The 20,291-nt window shown below is 40.8% G+C and overlaps 1 protein-coding gene across 1 annotated transcript; it reads right to left on the bottom strand.

Annotated features, from left to right (window-relative positions):
• Positions 1-1,124: 1,124 nt before the first annotated feature.
• Positions 1,125-20,229, bottom strand: USP14 (ubiquitin specific peptidase 14). The gene is made up of 16 exons (XM_063395771.1): positions 20,071-20,229; positions 17,493-17,638; positions 16,943-16,975; positions 15,409-15,513; positions 13,670-13,773; positions 11,588-11,646; positions 9,629-9,759; positions 9,257-9,337; positions 8,453-8,532; positions 6,825-6,939; positions 5,433-5,498; positions 5,040-5,132; positions 3,947-4,075; positions 2,828-2,888; positions 2,073-2,180; positions 1,125-1,941 (listed from the first exon to the last, which is right to left on the bottom strand). Exons 1-16 carry the CDS (start codon positions 20,084-20,086, stop codon positions 1,790-1,792), a joined length of 1,479 nt encoding a protein of 492 aa, XP_063251841.1. The 5' UTR covers positions 20,087-20,229; the 3' UTR covers positions 1,125-1,789.
• Positions 20,230-20,291: the final 62 nt, after the last annotated feature.

Here is a 20,291-nt window from a genome sequence, read left to right as displayed (position 1 = left end):
TGGTGTTAAGTGGCAGCTGGCTACAACTGGTTCTGTGGCTAATTTGTGTAGTGTTTCTGTCATTCAGCAAGATCTCTCTAATGGGTCAGTGTTTGAAAAATAGCTTCCACTGAACTCTGCTCTGTATTTCTTCAGCTGTTCATTCAAAGCTGTGAATTTAGCGTGATTAGCCACCACCTCAGAGTTCCTGCCTGCAGAACCATTGATAAGAGTTTTGTGCCTGCTGCCCCATTTTGGACTTAAATGTGATCAGGAATTTGATTAGGGTGCTTCACTGAGGGTTGGTAGGGGCAGAGATGCAGGAAAATTATTGGAAATAAAGCCTTTTTATTTAGGTCTTAGTTCATGCTGCAGGTAGGGGTTGGTAGAAGGTATGAACCTCAAGTTTCAACTGATTAAGGGACTTGAGCATACCGTGAGTGGAGGTGTGCAGGTGTGACTGAGGGCTTCAGTGCTGGGAAGGCTGAGGATGACAGGGGGAGGATGTATTTCCACAAAGCAGCAAGCAGGCACAGGCACCATCCTCCTTCCCCTGTAACAGGATGCAGAACAAGACCTAACCTTAGAGGAGCCGTAGTGTTTCTGTGGGGCCTGCAGGAACAGAGCCACTACTGTCGGGGAGGGCTTTCTCAATGAGCAGGACTTGCCTTTAAGCATTGTGCTACTTAAAACGCAGCCCCAGGCCTTTGGTATGCTCCCAGGGGAAGCTGTGCAGGGATGGTGGCACTGGAGTAACAATGGCAAGGCAGAGCTGAGTGTGACAGCCACAGCTGCTGCCAGCATGCCCAGAGAAGGGTAAAAGAAGGAGCCTTTCCCATCGGTGAGGCACGGGCAAACTCACCCCCCTGCCAACAGAAGTGAAAGTATTTCATGTGAATACGGACAGCTCTTCCAGAAGGCACTGGGACACACCAGCACCGGGAACCTGTACATGGAGGGGTGAGGGGCTTGATGACCTTGATGGAGCTTTTTAGGCTGTAGCCAGCGCTGAAAGGCTTTTTTTACTGCAGTCACACACCTCCAGTTACTGCAGAACGTCCTGTAAGTAAGCAGGGCCCAATTTTGCAGCCAACACACTGGACTTGGCTACTGAGTAAAGAGTAACAGGACAGGAGACACGTCCCTACAGCTTAAAAAAAAAGTGACTTTATTCCATGACTGCTTTGAGACATTCATCAGTGGTGGCCCAAGAAGTGGAAACACACACATACTGCCTACAGTACCAGGACAGGAGCTGTTTTTAATGGAGACACATTGTTGATCACAATTTATTTTGAAATCATGAGATGCCAGCAACAGAAGAGACTGAATCAGCAGGTCAGGCTGGACAAATACTTGATTGTAGCCACAGCTGTTGTTTAGGGGCAGCAGCACTGAATTACACAACAAGGCAACAGTTTCTCTTCTACCTTCCTAACAGAACTGCCAGGTAAGGCAAAGGATGGACAGCTACTGAACTGTGGTATAAACCATGCAAGAGTAACAAATGTCAGAGTAGGTGTGTAATAAATACTTGATGACATTAGAGAAGAAGGAGGAGAAGAGGCTCATTTAAAAAAAATTATCTTCTGCAAGATATTAAAGCTATTTTAAGTATTGTCACCACCACAGTGGGCAGTCCAGTCCAATAGAGACTAATTGGTAGATGGATCAGTTTTTAAACAATATCCCTCTGCATATGAGAAGGTTTGGACAAATTATTTATCCTCTTGCTAAAGCTCTGGGGTTAAAGAAGAGATCAGTAATCAACATTTATTTCACACCTAGGCAGAATGGCTAAAACGGAAGACTATTGTTCAGCTTCTTCTTCAGTGACCTCAATCCTGCGCGGCCCATAGAGTAGAACATAAGCTATATGCCAGTCTCCACCCCCAGATAACCTCAAAATGTCTTCAGGTGTAACAATGCTGACTTTGTCGTCGTCAAATTTAATCCATTCATCTGCAAGGAAAACAAGAGGATCATTTGTAAGTGAGGTACATGAAATGTAAGCTTGCTTAACAGCCCCTTTGCTGAAAGGAGCTGTGAAGAGTTGTTTGCAGGGCTGCAAATTGTTTAACTTTTTTTTTTACCTTGTTTCCTTTTAACCCAAGACACATAATGCCCAGAGGAACTTGATCTGCCTTGATGAGTTAGCACTGCCTGCAGGTCGTAATAGCCGCAGTTGTTAGAACCAATATCTGCAGGGGAAAGAAAAGGTCACGTTGAGTGAGTCCTACCTGAACAGCTGCAGGATTTTTAACAGCCCGCAGACCAAAGGATGCCTCAGCCAGGTCACAGCACTAGAACTGTGTGTGTAAAACCCCAGCTACGGCACGGTACAAAACCATTGTGAACTAAAAGCAGCAGCTCTCAGCCAGCAGTCTCAGGAAACAGACAATGCTGTTTCATACTTATGAAATAAACGTGTACCCATAAATATTCCTCACGTAATGCACAGGGTCAGTGCTCCAGACCCCTCCAAAACTGAGGCAACACCAGCACCACCACAGCACTTTTTAAAGTCCAGTTTAAGGTTTTGTTTTGATTTCAGCCTTCCACCACCCACTGACAAAGCAGCCTGCAAAACACTTGCACATTACATGCAAATGTCTTTTGATGTGCCTGTGTTCTATTATCACCAGCTTGTCAGATGGATGGCAATTACGCCTTTCACTAGCTCAATGTTTTGGTTTACCTAAATCTTTCCATTCCTGTCAGTCTTTGAAGATTAATTTTCAAAAGCATTAAAGAGACAGGGTTCCCAAAATATTCCTACCATCAGGCACACTTAAACACAAGTAAATAGGAAGTTACTTTAAAAATAGATTTGCTTCCCTGTACTCACCATCAGGAAAGGAAAATGGTTCATATTTAACTTCCTTCTGTGCACCATCACTTTTACTAGACTAAAAAAGAAAGTTGAATGAATGTGGAACAATTTAATAAAAGCTCTAGCACAATCACATCAAATCCCAAGTCTTCATTCATTTAAATACATTTCTAAGTGTAAACATTTTTGTTTAACTTGAAAGAAGTTCATTACTGTCGTTCTTAGGTGGACATAAAAAGCCTTATCTGAAGAAGACCAGTTTTAAAGCAAATACATAACCATTCTAGCACCTACTGCCTGCAGTGTTCACCCCCTGATTTATGGGTTTGTTTATGAAACAATTCTGCAACTGAAGATTTATTCCTTGGTGGGGGCTTGCTAGCAGCAGAAGTGGCAATCAGAAAATACCACAGACAGACTCTCAGTGCCAATACATTCTGTTCATAAATAGCACTCTTGCCTTGCTCCTGTCTGTGTAAGAGGGGATGCAAGCCTTATCCAAATGTTTAAAAGAATTTGCCAGGAATTAAGCCAGGAAAAATACCAGCAAACTTGAAAACAAATGGCTAAAACACTACAGTTTTAGCTCATTTACTTTTGTCTTCATTGAAGACAGGGAAGTCAGTGTCAGAATTACATAGACAGGGTAAGACATGAAACCCTTTTGCAAGTTCTTACAGATCTGATTTTAAGCTCACCACTACATATACTCTAATTTTTACCAGTCAAGCACGTAGCAGTGCCTTGTACAACCCTTTCCAACTGCTGAGCAGGGAACAGCTTCCTACACTCTGCTGCAGAAGGGAGCATACAGCAAATAATAATATTTGAAGAGAACAATTTTGTGTAACTTACCGAAAACCTTTAGTCATAGCACTGGTAAACAGAAGCACTACATTTTAATATATTTAATACATGCTGTCCTACTACAGCATTTAACATTTCTCATCAAGCAAACACACCCAAGCAGATACTGTATTTTCATGAAAATACAGGACAAAAAGATCTACAGCTCAATACCAAGCAGTTTGCTATGAAAAAAAATAATATATTTAAGGACATCAAGTTTTCTCTAGTCCTTCTCAGTACCCCAGTTTCAGAGGTATGAATTAGTGAAAGTGTCAGGAGACTTACATTCTTTGGTTGTTGATTTACTTTTTTGTCTTCTAGATCTTTGAATTTTGATCGATAAGAAACCATTTTTTCCTGCAGGTCTGGCGTACACAGCTCATACACATCCAACATAAGAGGAAATTTGACATCCTAGGAAGTAAAAAGCCAAGCTTTATTAGTGTGATTTGGTACTCCACGTTAAGCATTCTCCCATGGGAAAGCAACACCATCAAATTAAATGCAACCCTCTTCAAATTGATGGCAACCTGACCTACTGGGATTCTGGTGACAGTATTTACCAAAAGGGCTACAATGCCTTCCCAGAAGAATGTCTAATTCAGTATAAACAAACCACTATAAATTATTACATTTAGCACAGACTAATAATTCATAAATCAGATTCTTTATTGTTAGCTGTCACACTTTTACACTAGAGATACCTATACAGGCCTAAGGGGAAAGAAAAAAGAGGCAGGCATGTAGATGGACTACCCAGGCAAAAATGTCAGTTTGTGCTATCCAAATTATCTTCTGAAATAGTTAACATGTACCCGCAATCTTTATTCCTTTTATTCCTCTTGTAAGGAAGGACCATCTGTCATGGTGCTCCCTGGGCAGCCTACAAGGTGTAAAACCAGAACATTCAGCTGTTTGCAGCTGGTTCCTGTATGTGTCCATCAGAAAGCCAGACAATTTAAATAACTAACACAGGAAGTGTGTGACAGCACAAACATCTCCCATCAACATTAGAACACTGTTCAGAGTTTGAATGCATGGCTCTCTCCTTAGGTTAAACATTCTTCTCAGAACCACTGGTGAGAAAAGACCAAAAACCATCTTGTTTATTGTTATCCTGTAATATTAGCAGTACTGGAGCAAATTCACTCCTGCCCCTCACCTCCTTCCCTCAGTCTATTCTGGGTAGTGGAGTTTGCCACACAATCACAACTGGCAACAAATCTACTCTGTACTTGAGCAAAGAAACTGTTCATGTTTTTCAATGCAATTTAAAAGGGAACAATTTAGTAAGTCTTCAAGTCCTCGTTGTCTACCTTTAATAAAAACTCACAGAATACATAAAGAGGAATTAAACTTCAATATGCAGAAAACTTACCTTAAGAACCTTTGCATTCACAGATTCTTTCTCTTTGTAAAAAAATCTAACCATCTGAATAGTCAGGTACGCTGGCAAGCGGCTAATTTTGGACTATAAAAGAGCAAATTAGAAAAAGCTATTACTTTAAATATTCACAGAATTTATTTTACCCTAAACACTGGTCATCCTAAACATTACATGGTCATCCCTCCATTACAGTCTGTTCTGGGAATGTATTTGTACACAAACCCAAGGTCTCCTTCTTTGAAGCTCGTTCTTAAATTTCTTGGTAGTGGATACTCAGATGCTTTATAAACATAAATCGCATGGTGTTGCAACAATAATTTTGTGGTTTGGAACAAAAACCTGCCAATTAAAAGAATCATAAAGAGCAACTAAAGTACCACTCACAGATTTGATATAGAGTGCATTTCTCTGCAGCGTTGGAGAGAGTTTGGTGATTTCCTCCTGAAGACGCTGTAACAAGAAGTAACACATGTTCAGCATAAAACACAGCTTAGAGAAAAGCACAACAGGGGTAAACAAACCATAAACTAAATCTTGTTCTGCCAGTCTCTTCTGTTGCTGTCAGCCATTACAACACACCACATTTTGAAACTCCTTGGCAGAAAGGGCCATGCCCATTCATTCCTTCAGCTCCAGGCTAATTCCTGAGCCCTGACAACACTGAGCCTTCTCTCTGCAGAAAATTTTGCTCCACAGGAGTAGAACTCACAATTGGATTTTATTATGAATCATATCTGGACTTGGTTACAAATCATATCATGCTTGGAACATAACTGAAGAAAACCTGAAGTTTCCTGTGAGATGAGTATTTGCACATTTCTCAGCTCTCAGTGTCAAGCAGCCAGAGCTGCATCTAAAGTGACAGCTGTTGTCTCCTAACAAAATTCCAGGAAAGACCAGCTTGGTTCTTAGTGTTGCAATTCTCTTGCTCCAGGCAATCCAGCATAAGGATTGTAGATTTTTTTTGGCCTGAAAGTGAAGATTCTTTTTTTATAGTTTTTTCATTTGTGAGCATTAGCTATTTTATCCTACTTTTCCTTCTAAATTCTGTTAGGGAAAAAAAAAAAAAAAAAGAAGACAAAGATACAAAGATTATCTGAGAATCATGCAACTTGGTTTTAGTCCTGTACAAACCAGATCACGGCCCTAGTCTTACACAATTACTGCAAAGGTTTTGCTGTAGCTCCTCTCCTCCTATCCTTTCTACTTCAGACTCCCCAAAAAGCCCTTACAATTTCAAAATATATACATATATATGAAACACAGACTACCTTAAGGAGTTCTACTTTTAAAAAGTTTGAGAATTATGTTTTCTGACAGAAAATAACACCCTCTTCAAAATCTGCAAATCCAAATTTTGCTATTACATCATCAGGGGGTTTAATTAGGAACCAAAATGCCATCCTACTTTCACGTTGACTTTTGGACTTTTTGGGAACTGACTGCTGCATAAATCATGATACTGCTCAGTCTGGAGTGAAACCCAGCTGCACAGACAAGTAGCAAACTGCCTTGCACTTGGTGCAAGGGGAAGAGCGTGTCAGGGTCAAGAAAACACTGCTGAGGACTGTGACACTAACATGCAATTCCCTTTCCCAGCCATCTTCCCAAGGATCACCAAAAAGATTCCTGAAACTTTGTAAAGCTTGCACAGCAGATACCAATTTCAAGTCACAGATTAAATACACTGAGAATTAAGTGTATTTAGGTCACTTAGAATTTCAACTGAAAAATACGCAGGCCATTTAGAATTCAATAAAAGTTGCAATAACTTACCAATTTTAGTCCTGTAAACAGATATTTCACTTCTTGATTGATAAAGCAGCTAAGCTGAAGGAGATTCTCCTTTCCTTTAGTTACTTCTTCTTCTTCGGCCTCTGTACATTTCATGCTTCACAAAATTAAGGAAAACCATCATGCACCAAGAGCTGAACTACTGCTCTAGTGAAAAGAGCATGCCAAGCAGCACAGTAATTTAGGAAACTCTGTGCTTGTGCAGACAGCACTTTTACTTCTCATAAAACAAAAAAGATTGGAAGGAGCCCTTCCTTCAGACCAATCTGTTCCTTTGTGGCTAAGGAGAAGGGGCAGCAGGGGCAGACAGCACACCAAAAAAGTAAAGTAAGTCTTTGATCACTATTTAAGCTGAGGCCTGCTTTTACTTTCTTCTCCCTCATCATCACCCAGCCCCCAGGACACAGAATACATGAACTGGCTGCTAATGCCCAGTTACAAAGCCCTCCTGCAACATTACACTCCATTGTTGTTTATGATTAATAAAGTTCTTCTATTGCTGCTGCTGGCCAGACTTCCTGTTTCTTTCACAGAGCCTCCTTTCTCTCCCTTGTATCTGTGCTCTTCACTAGAATGAAGTAATTTCCTTCATTATTTTCTACACATTCTTCTTAATTGTTCTGTCTGTCCTCTCCTCTTTTCATAGTTCTACCCCAATGCTTTTCTCTCATCCACCTCCTTCCACCCAGGTATTTTTCTGACTGCAGCTATTCTATAAATGCTGCTGCAATCACACTTTGAAAGCCTGCAACTCTTCTAACAAGCCTTCCTGCTGATACTGGCCTATGGTCTATGGCCTATTCCTCTTAGCTACACATTCCAAGACTCCCAACTATTTTAAAGATAACAAAGGTTACAGTAGAGGGAGAGATGCATGATTCTTACCTTAGAAAAGGCCTTCATTCCTCATCACTACCAAGCTATGAGATACAGTACCTCCTCTAAGGGAATGATTTTTTATTTCAGACAAGCAAAATGCAAGGTGTATAATTCTTTCTAAAAGTGGTGCTCAGTTTGATGACAGCCAAGATTTCGGGGTGGAGAAACGGGAAAAGAATAATACTTGCCATGAGATGTGTGCCCCATGTGGTCATATCCTCTTTTTCTTGCTATAAAGAACCTACTAGAAAGTTGTCAGCTGCATTTGTTTCTTACTCATACAACAGTGGACACCTAATTTATTTCTTAAACCAATCAAGCTACCTTTTGTGCACCTTTAGTACATCAGGTACGTCAGCAACACACCCTTACAAACTAAAAAAGCCTATTTGGGACAACAATTACTTTTAGTTGGATAAAGCATCTCAGCATCCTTGAAACTGTTCAGTACCAATCTTTTCTGGGGAGGAAATCTGCTAATGAAATTCAAAAAGGGGTTTTTTTTCTGTAAATTTCCATTACCATTGTTTCTCCCTACATCATTCTCTCTCAAAGCATATCCAATCTTAACTTCAAGTTCTGTGTGCTCCTGCACAACATCATGACCCTCTTCCCCAGCCTACACCTTCATTTTCCATACTATTCTGAGCAATGTGTTTCATCCTCCCTGAACTCCGCTGCTGAGGTGTGAAATCATCGTTGTTTATGTCTTGCCTTAGTCTTTAGGATACGCTGTTTCAAATTCAATGCTGAAGAATTGATCAATTAAACTCTTCTTTTTAGAGGATGCTGCTGTAGCTCCAGAGTCTGTCTGTAAAACAAAATCTCTTATGATGTAACTTTAAATTGAATGTAAATACAGTCTCCTCTACAGACAAGCTAACCCCATTTATTTAGATTCTTTAAAGCCTATTCCTTCCTCTTTCTGTAGGTGCATTTTCTCCTAGTAAGTCAATCTTTTTACACAGTATAAAACTTTCAAAACAAATACGCTTATAACATGCTGTTGAAACCAACCTGAAGCACATTAACAAGCAAAATCAAAATCTCACAAATCCCTGCTACCCCAACTTAAATCTATCTTAAGTTTCAGGACAGTCTTCCAAGGCTCTGCCAAGACTCTCCAGAAAACAGTTTACAGGGAACAGAGAAAGCTGTTCTGGTAAAATCTCAAAAAAACCACTCAGCAATTTCTTGTATCAGGTTGATTTGGTTAGCTGTCTGTTTGAAAGAGTTCAAGTTAAAACCGTAGCACACTCTTTTCAGAAAAAAAAAGTTCTTATATGCTGAATTCACAGGGTATCAGGGCCAGCTGCCACACGTGTGAGTGGGTGTCACCACCAGTGACACAGTGTTGGTCCAACACTTCCCAGAGGGAAGGGTTTCCTCTCACACTCCACAGCATCACTGACAGGACCACGGCAGCAATTATGCTGATCAGACACATGTTAAACCACTCACAAAAGACAACACTTAACAAAACATATGTGAAATGCTATCATTCCTTATTCTGGTTAGAGTAAGACTACAATTACCTCCATAACTGTATCACCTTCTATGCCTTCCAGCTTCTGCTGTAGTACCCTCATCATCTGCACCCAGCACTCATTGGCATCCTAGGAAGGGAACACAACATTAAATCTGATACTAGCATTTAGTAACATCAAACCAAACAACTACAAAGCCAAATGTGAGGATTCCTTAACTAAGAATTTCTCCCAGTTCCACCATGCATTCTCAAAACTAGGACTCGATATTACATTCAACTTCTACACAACTTTTCTACAGAATAACCACCCCACTTTACAGAGAGTAATTATTTTCACAAGAGAAGGGAAGTCTTAAAATGTTCTCAACTTCCAACACACTACAGAATTTTAAACAATAAGCTAATAACTGGTCTTTACCTGTTGAAGGTACTGGCCTTGATCACCTTTCTCTGCAAACTGTGGGAAGGCCATATGTAAAAACTGCAGGAGAATGATAGGTGGGATACTGGAGGAAGTTTTATCCATGGAATCAAACAAGTCTCTAAGAGCTTGAAGAAAAAGTAAGTGAACGCTTTGAGAAGTGCAAAAACAATTGAAACATGGCAGGAAGTGTAAAAAGAATTGTAAAACAGCAGCAACATTTAAAGACTGATCATTTAACAGTGTCCAATTTGATCTTTCCAAAGCAGGACCAAATTTTCCAGGTGACATAACAGGTGCACCTAAGATCTCCTTGTGAACACGACTTTGAAAGCGTAAGGATGGCAATTCTGAGAATTTGGCTCATAATGCCTTGCCTTTCCTGGCTGCTAACAGGAAAAAAAAAATTGAGCAATTAAGATTTCATTTGGAACACATCTGAGGAACAACGTCTTCACAAGAGAAACCAGAAGGCATTCACAATCTATCTTCTAGAGCAATTTCAGATTCACCAGCTACTAGGAAAAAAAAACTTTAATAAAATATCTAGGCAGTACCCATGCTTAAGACCCAGGAGAACAAGTATGTTTATGCATATGTGCAGAGAGCTCATAACTATGTGCAATCCAGTGAATGATACTGACTGCATGACAACACACATGGCCTTCTTTTTTGTTCCACACTCCAGCATATGTCTTAACTACCGAAGTTACAGCATTTGAAATCCACAGATCACTTCAAAGGCACCTGCTAATCCTCACAAGAACCCTGTGAGGTAGGCAACAATCTGCATGGTCGCTAATTTACAAGTGAAGAGACTAATGAATTGTTCTCTGAAGTGAACATAGGCAAGATTTACAGGGATCCAAGAGTTGCTTCCTCTTTCAGAAATGTCTTCACTGACCTTGATAAGAGGTGCAACTGATATGACACAGCAATTAAAAAAAATGCCATAAGTGTCATGCAGGAGTTCCTGAACAGCTCAGCACCCAAGAATTAACTACAAATTACTTAAACTATTAAAATTCCTAAGAAGCAGAGCTGTCACCTTAAAAAGAAAACAAGGGACACAAAGTAAAGGCAGTGAAAAGGGGAGGGGCAGGCATGGCTGTATAGAGTAACCATTGAACTTACCACCCCAAAATTCGATCAGCAGGCATACCCACAAACTGGACCTTTCCTTCCTTATATTGTTTTGTTTTTCCTTAAATGGACTGGTAGAAATCCCAGTGTCCTGGCCCAGCATCTTAGTGGGGCAATGAAATAGAGTAAAAAAAGAAAAAGCGGACAAGTAGTACCCTTGTTCAAGTGTAAGGGGTCTAACTAGAACTCTAGTTAGAGCTTGAAGAAGCAGGGCCACCGTGAGCTCCCACAGGGTGAGCACCCACACCACCACAATTCTGAAGACCCTCCTTTCCATTCCAGTAATGAAATCTGGATCTTTAGGGCAAAGGCTAAGACCACTGATGAAGCATCAGTGTCCATTGTAAGAATAATGCTCAGCCAATAAACAGTATTAAAAAATAGCAATGAAATACATATCCCAGGAGTATGGTGTTAGCCTACCACTACATGAAACACAGAACTGAAATATTTCTACACAAAGTGATCAAATCAACAGATGGATGGATGGAATCTGCTTTAGGAAGTTCCAATTATTTCATGCCTACATGTAAAACATTCAAGAGATACAAATTGTTTCTATCTAAGCCTAGATCATACTTAGGTATCTTTTCCCTAGCCTGCAGCCCTATAATGTGCAGAAATAAACACTTTGCAGGCAGGGGCAGAATAACCTTTAAAGACAAAATGAATCCTCCAGCGCCAGCAGATCTGACATTCCTAAGGCATATGCACCAAAGAACAATACACGGAGTTTAAACTGCAAATTTCATCTGCAGTTAGCAGGAAATCACACACTTGTCTAAGCCCCTGTTTTCTACTCTAAACACCAACCTGCAGTAATGTATTGAGCAGAGGCCATTTCTCCTGAAGCTCTTAAGGCACCACCATACCTAAAAGGGAAGAAAAATAATTTGCATGCAATTAAACACAAACGGGAAGGACAGTGGGTCTTTGAAGCAGACAGCAGCTAGATTAATTTAAAGGAAATCTATCACCAAGCCAGAAGTAATCAAAGGTAAGATTCACTCACATTTACCTCAAAGTTTCAGCTATTTTGCAAGCACAGAAGCAAAGGAAAACTGGCATCTTTCATACAGTAAGTAAAGGCAGACCAAGAAGTCTAGCTACATCATTGCTGCTTTCCTAATCAAGATTCGTTTTATTTTTAAAGAAATTGAGAAAGTCTGAACAAAAGCTACCCCACTTCTGGAACATTTCCCATGGCTTCTTCAGATAGATGGGAAACAAAACTACCTTCAAGGACAGATGGCAGATAAAATGCATAGAGATGGAGGGCTGGCTTGCTTCCTCCCTCCACAGCAGAAGCACAAGAGTGAGAGGTGAGATGTTTTCTTGGGAAAGCATTTCCTACACTGAAAAGGTGTGGGAGTTCACCTATACGACAAGAATCTACCACTCTTCTTTGAATTCTTAATTTAGCAGCTAGATGAAGGACAGATGGACTCCCCAGAGCCTTCAAGCAAAAGGAGGTGTCACACATTCCCTAATCTCAGACTAAACTTTTGAACTTCTGACCATTGCTAGATGACGAGCAGGAAACTTTCCCCTGACAGGCTACAGAACAGGAGGAGCTCCTTGGGGAGACCAGCAGAGCAGGCCCAGAGGAGAGAAGCTGTAACAGCTTTCCCAAGTGAGTCCTTTCACACCTCTCCCTATAGACTTCCATGCTGTCATCAAGCAGGGAAGACCAAAAAAAGGCTAAATCTCCAGGGAAAAACAGAGCTTGGATCCGAGTGTGAATCTGACTTCCCACAGACAACACAGCCACATCTTGTGCTGCAGTCTGCCAGCTTCACAGGCTACATTTTGCCTCTTAGTATGTTAAATTTGTCAAATATTCTGATTCAGTGCAGTAACTCAAGAGTCTTTCACATGGAAATAGAGACTTTCCAAAAATGACAACACAGAGTCAATAAAACCCTGAAACCAAATTTCTGTACTTCACAGATAGTTCTCAGTGCTTAACAATTAAGGTTCACCTGCTAACAGAATGAAAAACTATTTATAACTACTTAACTAACAAGTGATTACAGTAATACAGAATATCCATCTGGGTACCACTGAATCAAGAAAGCAGTGTATTTTAAAGGAATTAAATTAACCCCAAGATGGGTTAATCATAATAAAGAGCAATCATGCTCTAATTCTCACTTTTTAAAATACTCATTGTTTTCTCATTACAATTCATCTGGAGGACAAATTCAGGCCACACTGGCAGGTATTCTTTTTGCCTTCAATATTGGTAACTTTCAAGTTTTTTATGTATTCCTTAACAAAAAAAAAAAACAACCAACCAACCAAAACCACTGGCTATTTTCACATTTCCGTCTAGAATAACAAAAAAAAAATCAGAAAAGTTATCCTACAATCAGAAGAAATTAGCAAACAAAACAAAATTCCATGAAGGCATGTCCTAGAACTTCCTGCTGTATCTCCAGGTAGCCTATATCAGAATTTCACAGCTGGAAATCCTGTGCAATAGAGCCATTGTCAGAAATATTCCTCAAAGAAAAAGGACTCCCATATGATTCTTTTATGCAGAACGGGACCATAAAAACTAACAGCAAAAAAACAGGGTTAAGAGTTCAGTAGCTTGTTTTAGGATTTAAACTGACCTTGATAGGACCTATACTTTCTAGCTAAGCAAAACACATCCTCTCTATTAAAAGCCAATTCCAAGAAACACAAAGCCTTAACTTCTTCATTAGAGTACAGACTAACACAGCCATAGGATAAACTTAAATTGATCATTATGTCAATCTTGAACAGACCTCAGGAGTAACAGATTGTCATGATAATCCATACCAGTATTAGGATGACCATTCTGCAAACTATCTGCTTCATAAACTAAAGAAAACACTTCACTCCCGGTATTTTTGTCCTGAATCCTACCTTTTAAGGGCCTCTTTCACTTCTGGCACTGAGCGAATACACTGAACCGTAGCATTCATGTAGCAAGTGTTGCCAAGGTTTGTCAATCCACAGGGCAATTCCATCTACCAAAAAAATTCACAAGGGTGCTTGAAGGTCAGAGAGATGTGGCAACCGGTTTTGTACAAGTGCTGTAATGTGACATCAACTTCTAACCAAATGAATTATGCATAAAACCTGGAATATTCCATCTAACTTTATGAGGTTTTCCAGATCCACTTTATGATTATATTTATCATTACAACATTTGATACTTTCAGGGACAATTCAGGAATGCTTTGGAGGTTTTTCTGTGCATGTTTAGTTTAATGAACATATTCTTCAAGCATGCAGTCATTCAGAAAGTTCAATTATAATCCCATTCAAGTTTTGACCTTAAAATTCTATTTCCGTGCAATTTCCGCATGAATGCATTTGTACAAAACACTGATGTTTTAATTAAAATCAGTTTTCAGTAAAACCCTGAAAATGATGGAGTTCAGAGCTGGAAACAAAGGCATTGTTTAAACTCCTCTCCAGAAATTTGCAACAGATCATTAACTTGATCTTTTCAGACAACTTGTGAATTTCTAAAGTTTTGACCAATGTGAAGGCCAGCTAACAGTCAGCTAACCAGGTTCAGAAATAACTACAAATCACCACATAATAGAATTTTTTTTGGTTTTTTTTTTAATCCTGAATACTTAAGTATTTGTCAGGGAAAAACACATAGTTTAATGAAGCTGAAGTAGTACTGCACACCAATACCAGTAGATTATTTTAGGAAGAGAGAACTCATTTAGAATATCTCACAAGTGAACTCATTTAGAATATCACACTGCAGACAATTGAATTTTGATGTATAACAAAATTTCCATGTGACCAATATTTTCGAAATACTATCTGACAGTGAATCATCTCAAAGTCTGTGTATGAGGTTACTCCAAAATACATAAATATCCTTCACCTGCAGGTGGCCTGAAAAGAAAGAACCAAATCCTGAATCACAAACCCAGTGCTAAACCACAGATCCTTTTTCATACAGACATGCACTAAAGTATTCCTGCTCTGCATGCACAGTTGATAACAATTGTGCAACTGTTAAGTATGACAAAGCCTGCAGTTCAAATGACTGGTGAGAAAACGAAGCCTTTCAAGTTGTAAAAACGAAACTTGGGAGTTACTTCATGAAGAAAATAACATATTAATTATGTTCTTTCAGACTTTACTTCCACAAAGCAAAACACATGTGTCAAACTTAATTTCATTTTTTGAAAAGTTGACCTAATAGTAGTAACATGGACAAACAAAATCCCAAATATACCCCACCTCAAAACAAGCCCTAGTCTCTCCTCACAGATACGAAAGAGGCAGGAAATAATTTTTCATATCTAATAGGCCTTGTTTGGACAAAGTACAGCACACTGATGCAACAAGGGTAATACAACTTCATCTTTAAAAACACCAGCAATGCTATTTTTAGAAAATCTACTGAGCTGCCTGCTCAAAGGAAAAACAGCAGTAATTGTTTGACTTCTAAATTAAATCCAAGACTTCTTTTCACTGCTCCCAGTTTGGTCATCAATGTAAATTTGTGATTCTTGGTGAAGACGCTAAACAGACAATCCATTTTCAAACCCCACTTTTAAGCACCTGCAAGTATTTAAAAACTTGCCATTCCTTGAAGATTTACAAGAGAGCAAGGTTGGAAACATGCTTACAGCTGAAGCCAACTGCTCCTCTGTCATGTCCTCCACGAAGACGGGTCGAGCAACGGGCTCCTCTGGAAGCGCGTCTGCGGAGCCCATCATTAGTAAGGTCATCCCCTTGAAACACAGGAAAACCAGCCATGAATACCTAAGGACACCTAAATCCATCAAGCCCTTAAGCCCCTAACATACTTCAGCTATTTCCCCAAAAATAAACAGTCTTTCTCTTAGCTTAACAGAATCAATACTGCGCTACTGTGACACCAGGGCACACCTCAGTTCCTCATACCAAGGAAGTACCTATGGAGAACAACTCCACAGAATTACTCATGCCAGATGTTTCCACTGAAACATCTGGTGAGGCTGGTGAGCTTGCCTGCCAAGTTCTGGGTTAAATAGTTGAAAAGTGAAAAAAACCTAAACTACCACATCAGTTTAGACATGAGAACTAACGTTTAAGGGGTAAATAAAAAAAAGCCAATCTAGTTTCCATGCTTGCTGAACTAGCATAATATAAAAAGGAGTCTTTCAGCATTCAACAGGAACACAGCTACACAGTAAGAGCTGTCAAAGGAGGAGAAAATTACTATCTGGAGCCTTGAAACATACAGTGCTAAGGAAAAGGATGAACAACAAACATACTGAAGAGAAGCTGCTTTGACAGTGTAAATAAATCCCTAGAACTTGTATCTAACCTTATTAAAATGAATAAAGGTAGCTATTAGCATTGCCTTAGTTTTTTGCTGAGTAACTCTGCTACAACAGTTGCAGCTACAGCCTGCTAACCCATGCTTGCAAACTAGTTACAAGGGTAAGAGCAATGCTACCTAATTCAACCTGCCCATGAAGAACTGGAGTGAAACCTGTAACAGCTGTTACAAGATGTTACAAGTACAGTAATGAAAATGACACCAAAAACAAACAACAAAAACCTGTGGGATCCCTAATGCAATATTATATAGGCAAGCAACACAAGCACATTTGCTTTCAGTTTTCTTTTTGAACTAGCCAAAGGTATGAATTACCATTGCCAATGGGTTTGTTTAAAAACAGCAGCTATTTGACCCAGGAGAGCACATTTCAGCAGGTTGGTAAAAAAGGACATAAGCAGAGGTGTAGCTTCAGCATCACCAACACATTTGTCCATGCTGGGGATGTGCAAGGACAGAGGTCTGCAGACAGTGCCCAGGTTCACAAGCTCTCTCTAAATAACATCACTTATTTTTGTGGTCACAGATAAGACAACACTGCTCTGACCCAGAACATTTCTTGTACGAAATGAATAAATATAGGCACCCAAGTACTCCAGAGAACATGGCATCATTTCCCTACTGATGCAAAAATAAAGAAGTTTTTTTATAAATCAATGGTGAGACTTTTCTAAGCATGCTTACATAAGAGATCTATAAAATTATTTTCATTAAGGTATGACTTTTTAAGAAAGCACTGCCCATTCAAACAAAACCAGCAAGCACTTTCAAGTCTTTCTTTAAATGCCAAAATAAAAAATCAGAATAGTAAAATTTAGTTATTGCTCAGAACTTACATTCTTTATTTTTAGGTTCCCCCAGTCATCATCCTGTGAAATAAAAGATGAGTTAATAACTTGTAGCAAGATACTTGTAGCAAGTATTTTCATTAATATTAACCACATTTCTAAATACATAATTGCATTGCATCCATGATTACACAATATTAACTATTTACATGTTATCAAGTCTTATCTGACTAAAATAAAAAGCAGTCAGGTTGTGTTTTCAATAAGGTTCCTCATGTGTTGTTCAACACCGCTTAAATGTAAACAACTTTTTGCAGCAAAATTGCCTGTATCTCATCACACCAGTAAGGTTCCAGCAGAGAAGCACCAGAGAAAATTCTCATAAACAAGCTAGAAAGAAAAAACTTGCATTCAGATTCTGAACATTAAAAAGTAACAAAAAACTCCCACTAAGCTGTGCTTTGTATAAATGAGTAAAGAAATGTAGTCAGTTTAACACATACAACCAAAGATCTTCTGAATGAACACCCAGAAACATGGTCATTGGTCATGTTAACACATAACAAAGTCAGACATAATACAAAGAGTTGATTTCTACCTTCAGAGTTCCTCCTTTAACCATAACCTTCTGTCTAGCTGGCTGAACTCCGGTCAGTGCAAATAACTGGGCTTTGAAGACCATTGGGGGTTCGTCGGTGTTCAGCTCCACGCCATCGAATTTCTCTTTTCCCCATTTCACATTAACTGCAAACAAAATGTTTTGAAACTTGATTATTTCCTAATACCCAAGAATGCAATTACCAAGATAACCAAGACTTCATACTGTCTCAAAACATTCTGGTTTTGACTCTTAAAATTGTCAATAATGAAGCTAGGGAACCTTTACTACAGGGCACCTCATCCATCAGAACATACCACTTCCAACAGGTCTAAAAATATCCTACAAAACCATTGAAGTAACATATATACAGAGGAACTCTGAAAGCAACAAGTGTGTCTAACAGCATCAGAAACCCTTAGGCAGGTCTTCACAAAAGCAGTTTGGAACTAACTCTCCCATTCTCTTGGCACTGCTTGTTGCAAACAACTGAACTTTCTGAAGGAAGCTCAGAGGTGCGATTCCAGCTCAGCATCCGTAGCATTTCCGTTCTCCTTCAGAGGAAAACAATGCAGTGTTCTTTAAAAGCAAGGCTATTGACCCCAGTAAAGGTGCAGGACTGGAATTAAGAAGCAAAGGGAAATTTGGTCACAAAACATGTAAAACTTTGATGCTGGAAATGGGATCACCAGCACAAACACGAGGCAGAATGGCACAGTGGAATGTTAACTTCACTTTGGTGAGGTTAGTAATGACCAAGAGCAGACAAAAAATGCCTGGAATAAGCTGTGTTCCTCTACAGAACAGTGACACACCTTTGGCCACTTGCAAGAACTAAGGTAAGTACAGAAGGCTTCCTTAGCAAACTGAGATTTTACTGTAAAATACAGCACACAGCAATATCCTACATGCACAGTGAGTGGCTGAAACACCAGACTTTAGAAAAGCCAAGTCCTCCTACTTGTGCTTTGGTTTTACATAAATATATTACAGCACCCATACCTCTTCAAAACACAAAACTCTTAGAAGTCATAATTTTGAAAACTCTTCCAAAAAGATTCAGATTTCAGATGTATACTATGCTTGCGATGCGTAATATCATGAAATAATCAAAAGTCTAAATGAGTTAGACTAAATTAGTCTACAAAGGAACTTAAATGACTGACTTTTCAGTATTTCTAATAGAAAGCATCTTCTATTCTGCCCAACATTCTGATTTTTTTAAAAAAACCACATTTATTATTTTGCATATTTAAGACCTATGAAGCACAAGGCTTTTCCCATTTTCCAGGAAGACAACCCACTCAGTCACTGAACAAGTCAGCTGCACAGACTTTTGGGTTTTGAATTTTTGAACAGTCATGCAACCACTGCTAAATATGCAGAGGAGTTAGCAATTATTAATCTGTAGTGTCGCTGGTTTTGACAACGCAGCACTCAAGAGAAAGAATGGAAGAGCATGAGTGTCTTCTCTTCAGAGACTGTAACCAAGACTTTGTGCAAAATAAAAGAGAAACTTGTTAATTTGAAAACAATGAAAAAGGAAGGACGTATTTTCCCTGCTGATCAGAAAACACAGCGCATACACTTCACGGAACGGGTTAGGTTGGAAGGGACCACAGAAAGTCATCTTGTCCAAGCTGGCTGCTCAAGTAGGGCACAAGCCACAGGACTGTGCACAGACCATTCCTGAATATCTCCAGTGAGGGAGACACCACTAGATTTGGATGAGTTCAGAAAAAATCCTATTGTACTGACACGGGATCCCAGTTTGCTAACCACAGCCAAAATAGTGTATTAACTGTGTACTGAGGCTGCATACAACCTAAAAAACCGAAGAGCCCAAACAGGCCGGCTCTGTGAGATATTATCAAGGCAGTAACTGGGCCCAGAAGCATCACTGGAGGTCTTATTCTTGAAGCCTTCCACGGAAACCTTTCCTCACAGCAAGAAGGGCCAGCAGGACGAGGTATGACTTAAGAAAGCTTTAACTTTAGGTTTAGGCTAGACATTAGGAAGAATTTCTTCTCGGAAAGGGTGATGAGACACTGAAAGGGGCTGCCCAGGGAGGCGGTGGAGTCGCCATGCCTGGCGGTGTTCAGGAAAGGACTGGATGAGGCACTCACCGCCCTGGTCTGGTTGACATGGTAGTGATTGGTCAAAGGTTGGACCAACCCAATGGAGTCTGTAGGACATAATGGATTTGAAGGAGGGAGACAGACACACCTGGAAGGCGCAGATGCAGAGCTCTAGCTCACCAGAGGGACAGCACCACTTCTCTTTCAGCAGAAAGCCAGAGCAAACCGAGACAGGGCAGTGCCGAGGCTCGGCGGCCCGCGACTGACACCCGCCATCCCAGCAGCAGGGCCAGGCCAACACTGCCTCCCCGCTCCCCTTCCTTCCCTCCCTCCCTCCCTCCCTCGCCGCCCGGGCCGCGCCTCCCGGGGCGCTGCCGCCGCCGGCCCGGCCGGGATGGGCGCGCACGTGCGAGGCGCCTCCCGCTCCCGCTCCCGCTCCCGCTCCCGCCGGGCGCCGCCCGCCCGCTCCGGCCCGGGCCCGGCGGCGGGGCCGCGCTCACCTGAGAAGAGCGGCATGGCGGAGCGGCGTGTGCCGGGCGCAGGGCGGCGGGCGCGGCGCTGGCGGGGCGGGCGGGCGCGGGCGGGCGGCGGCGGCGGGTCCCGGCCCCGCTCGGGGTCTCATTCAAACCGGCCCCCGGGATGACGCTGCAAGCGCGGCCGCTCGGCGGAAGCGGGGCGGGAGCGCTGCGCGCGCACCGCCGGAACGGGCGGGCCCGGGGAG

Source organism: Prinia subflava, chromosome 1 (assembly GCF_021018805.1).
Source record: "Prinia subflava isolate CZ2003 ecotype Zambia chromosome 1, Cam_Psub_1.2, whole genome shotgun sequence".
Lineage (NCBI taxonomy): Eukaryota > Metazoa > Chordata > Aves > Passeriformes > Cisticolidae > Prinia > Prinia subflava.
Note: the sequence above shows the minus strand (reverse complement) of the source record. Positions and strands in the feature narration are given on the sequence as shown.

What these genes read in the sequence shown, in the direction of transcription:
- USP14 (XM_063395771.1), bottom strand. An exon ending in TTAAAGGAGGAACTCTGAAG is followed by an intron (nt 16,976 to 17,492) that starts GTAGAAATCAAC and finishes TTTATTTCACAG; the next exon opens with GATGATGACTGGGGGAACCT. An exon ending in AGGAGCAGTTGGCTTCAGCT is followed by an intron (nt 13,774 to 15,408) that starts GTAAGCATGTTT and finishes TTTTTTTGGTAG; the next exon opens with ATGGAATTGCCCTGTGGATT.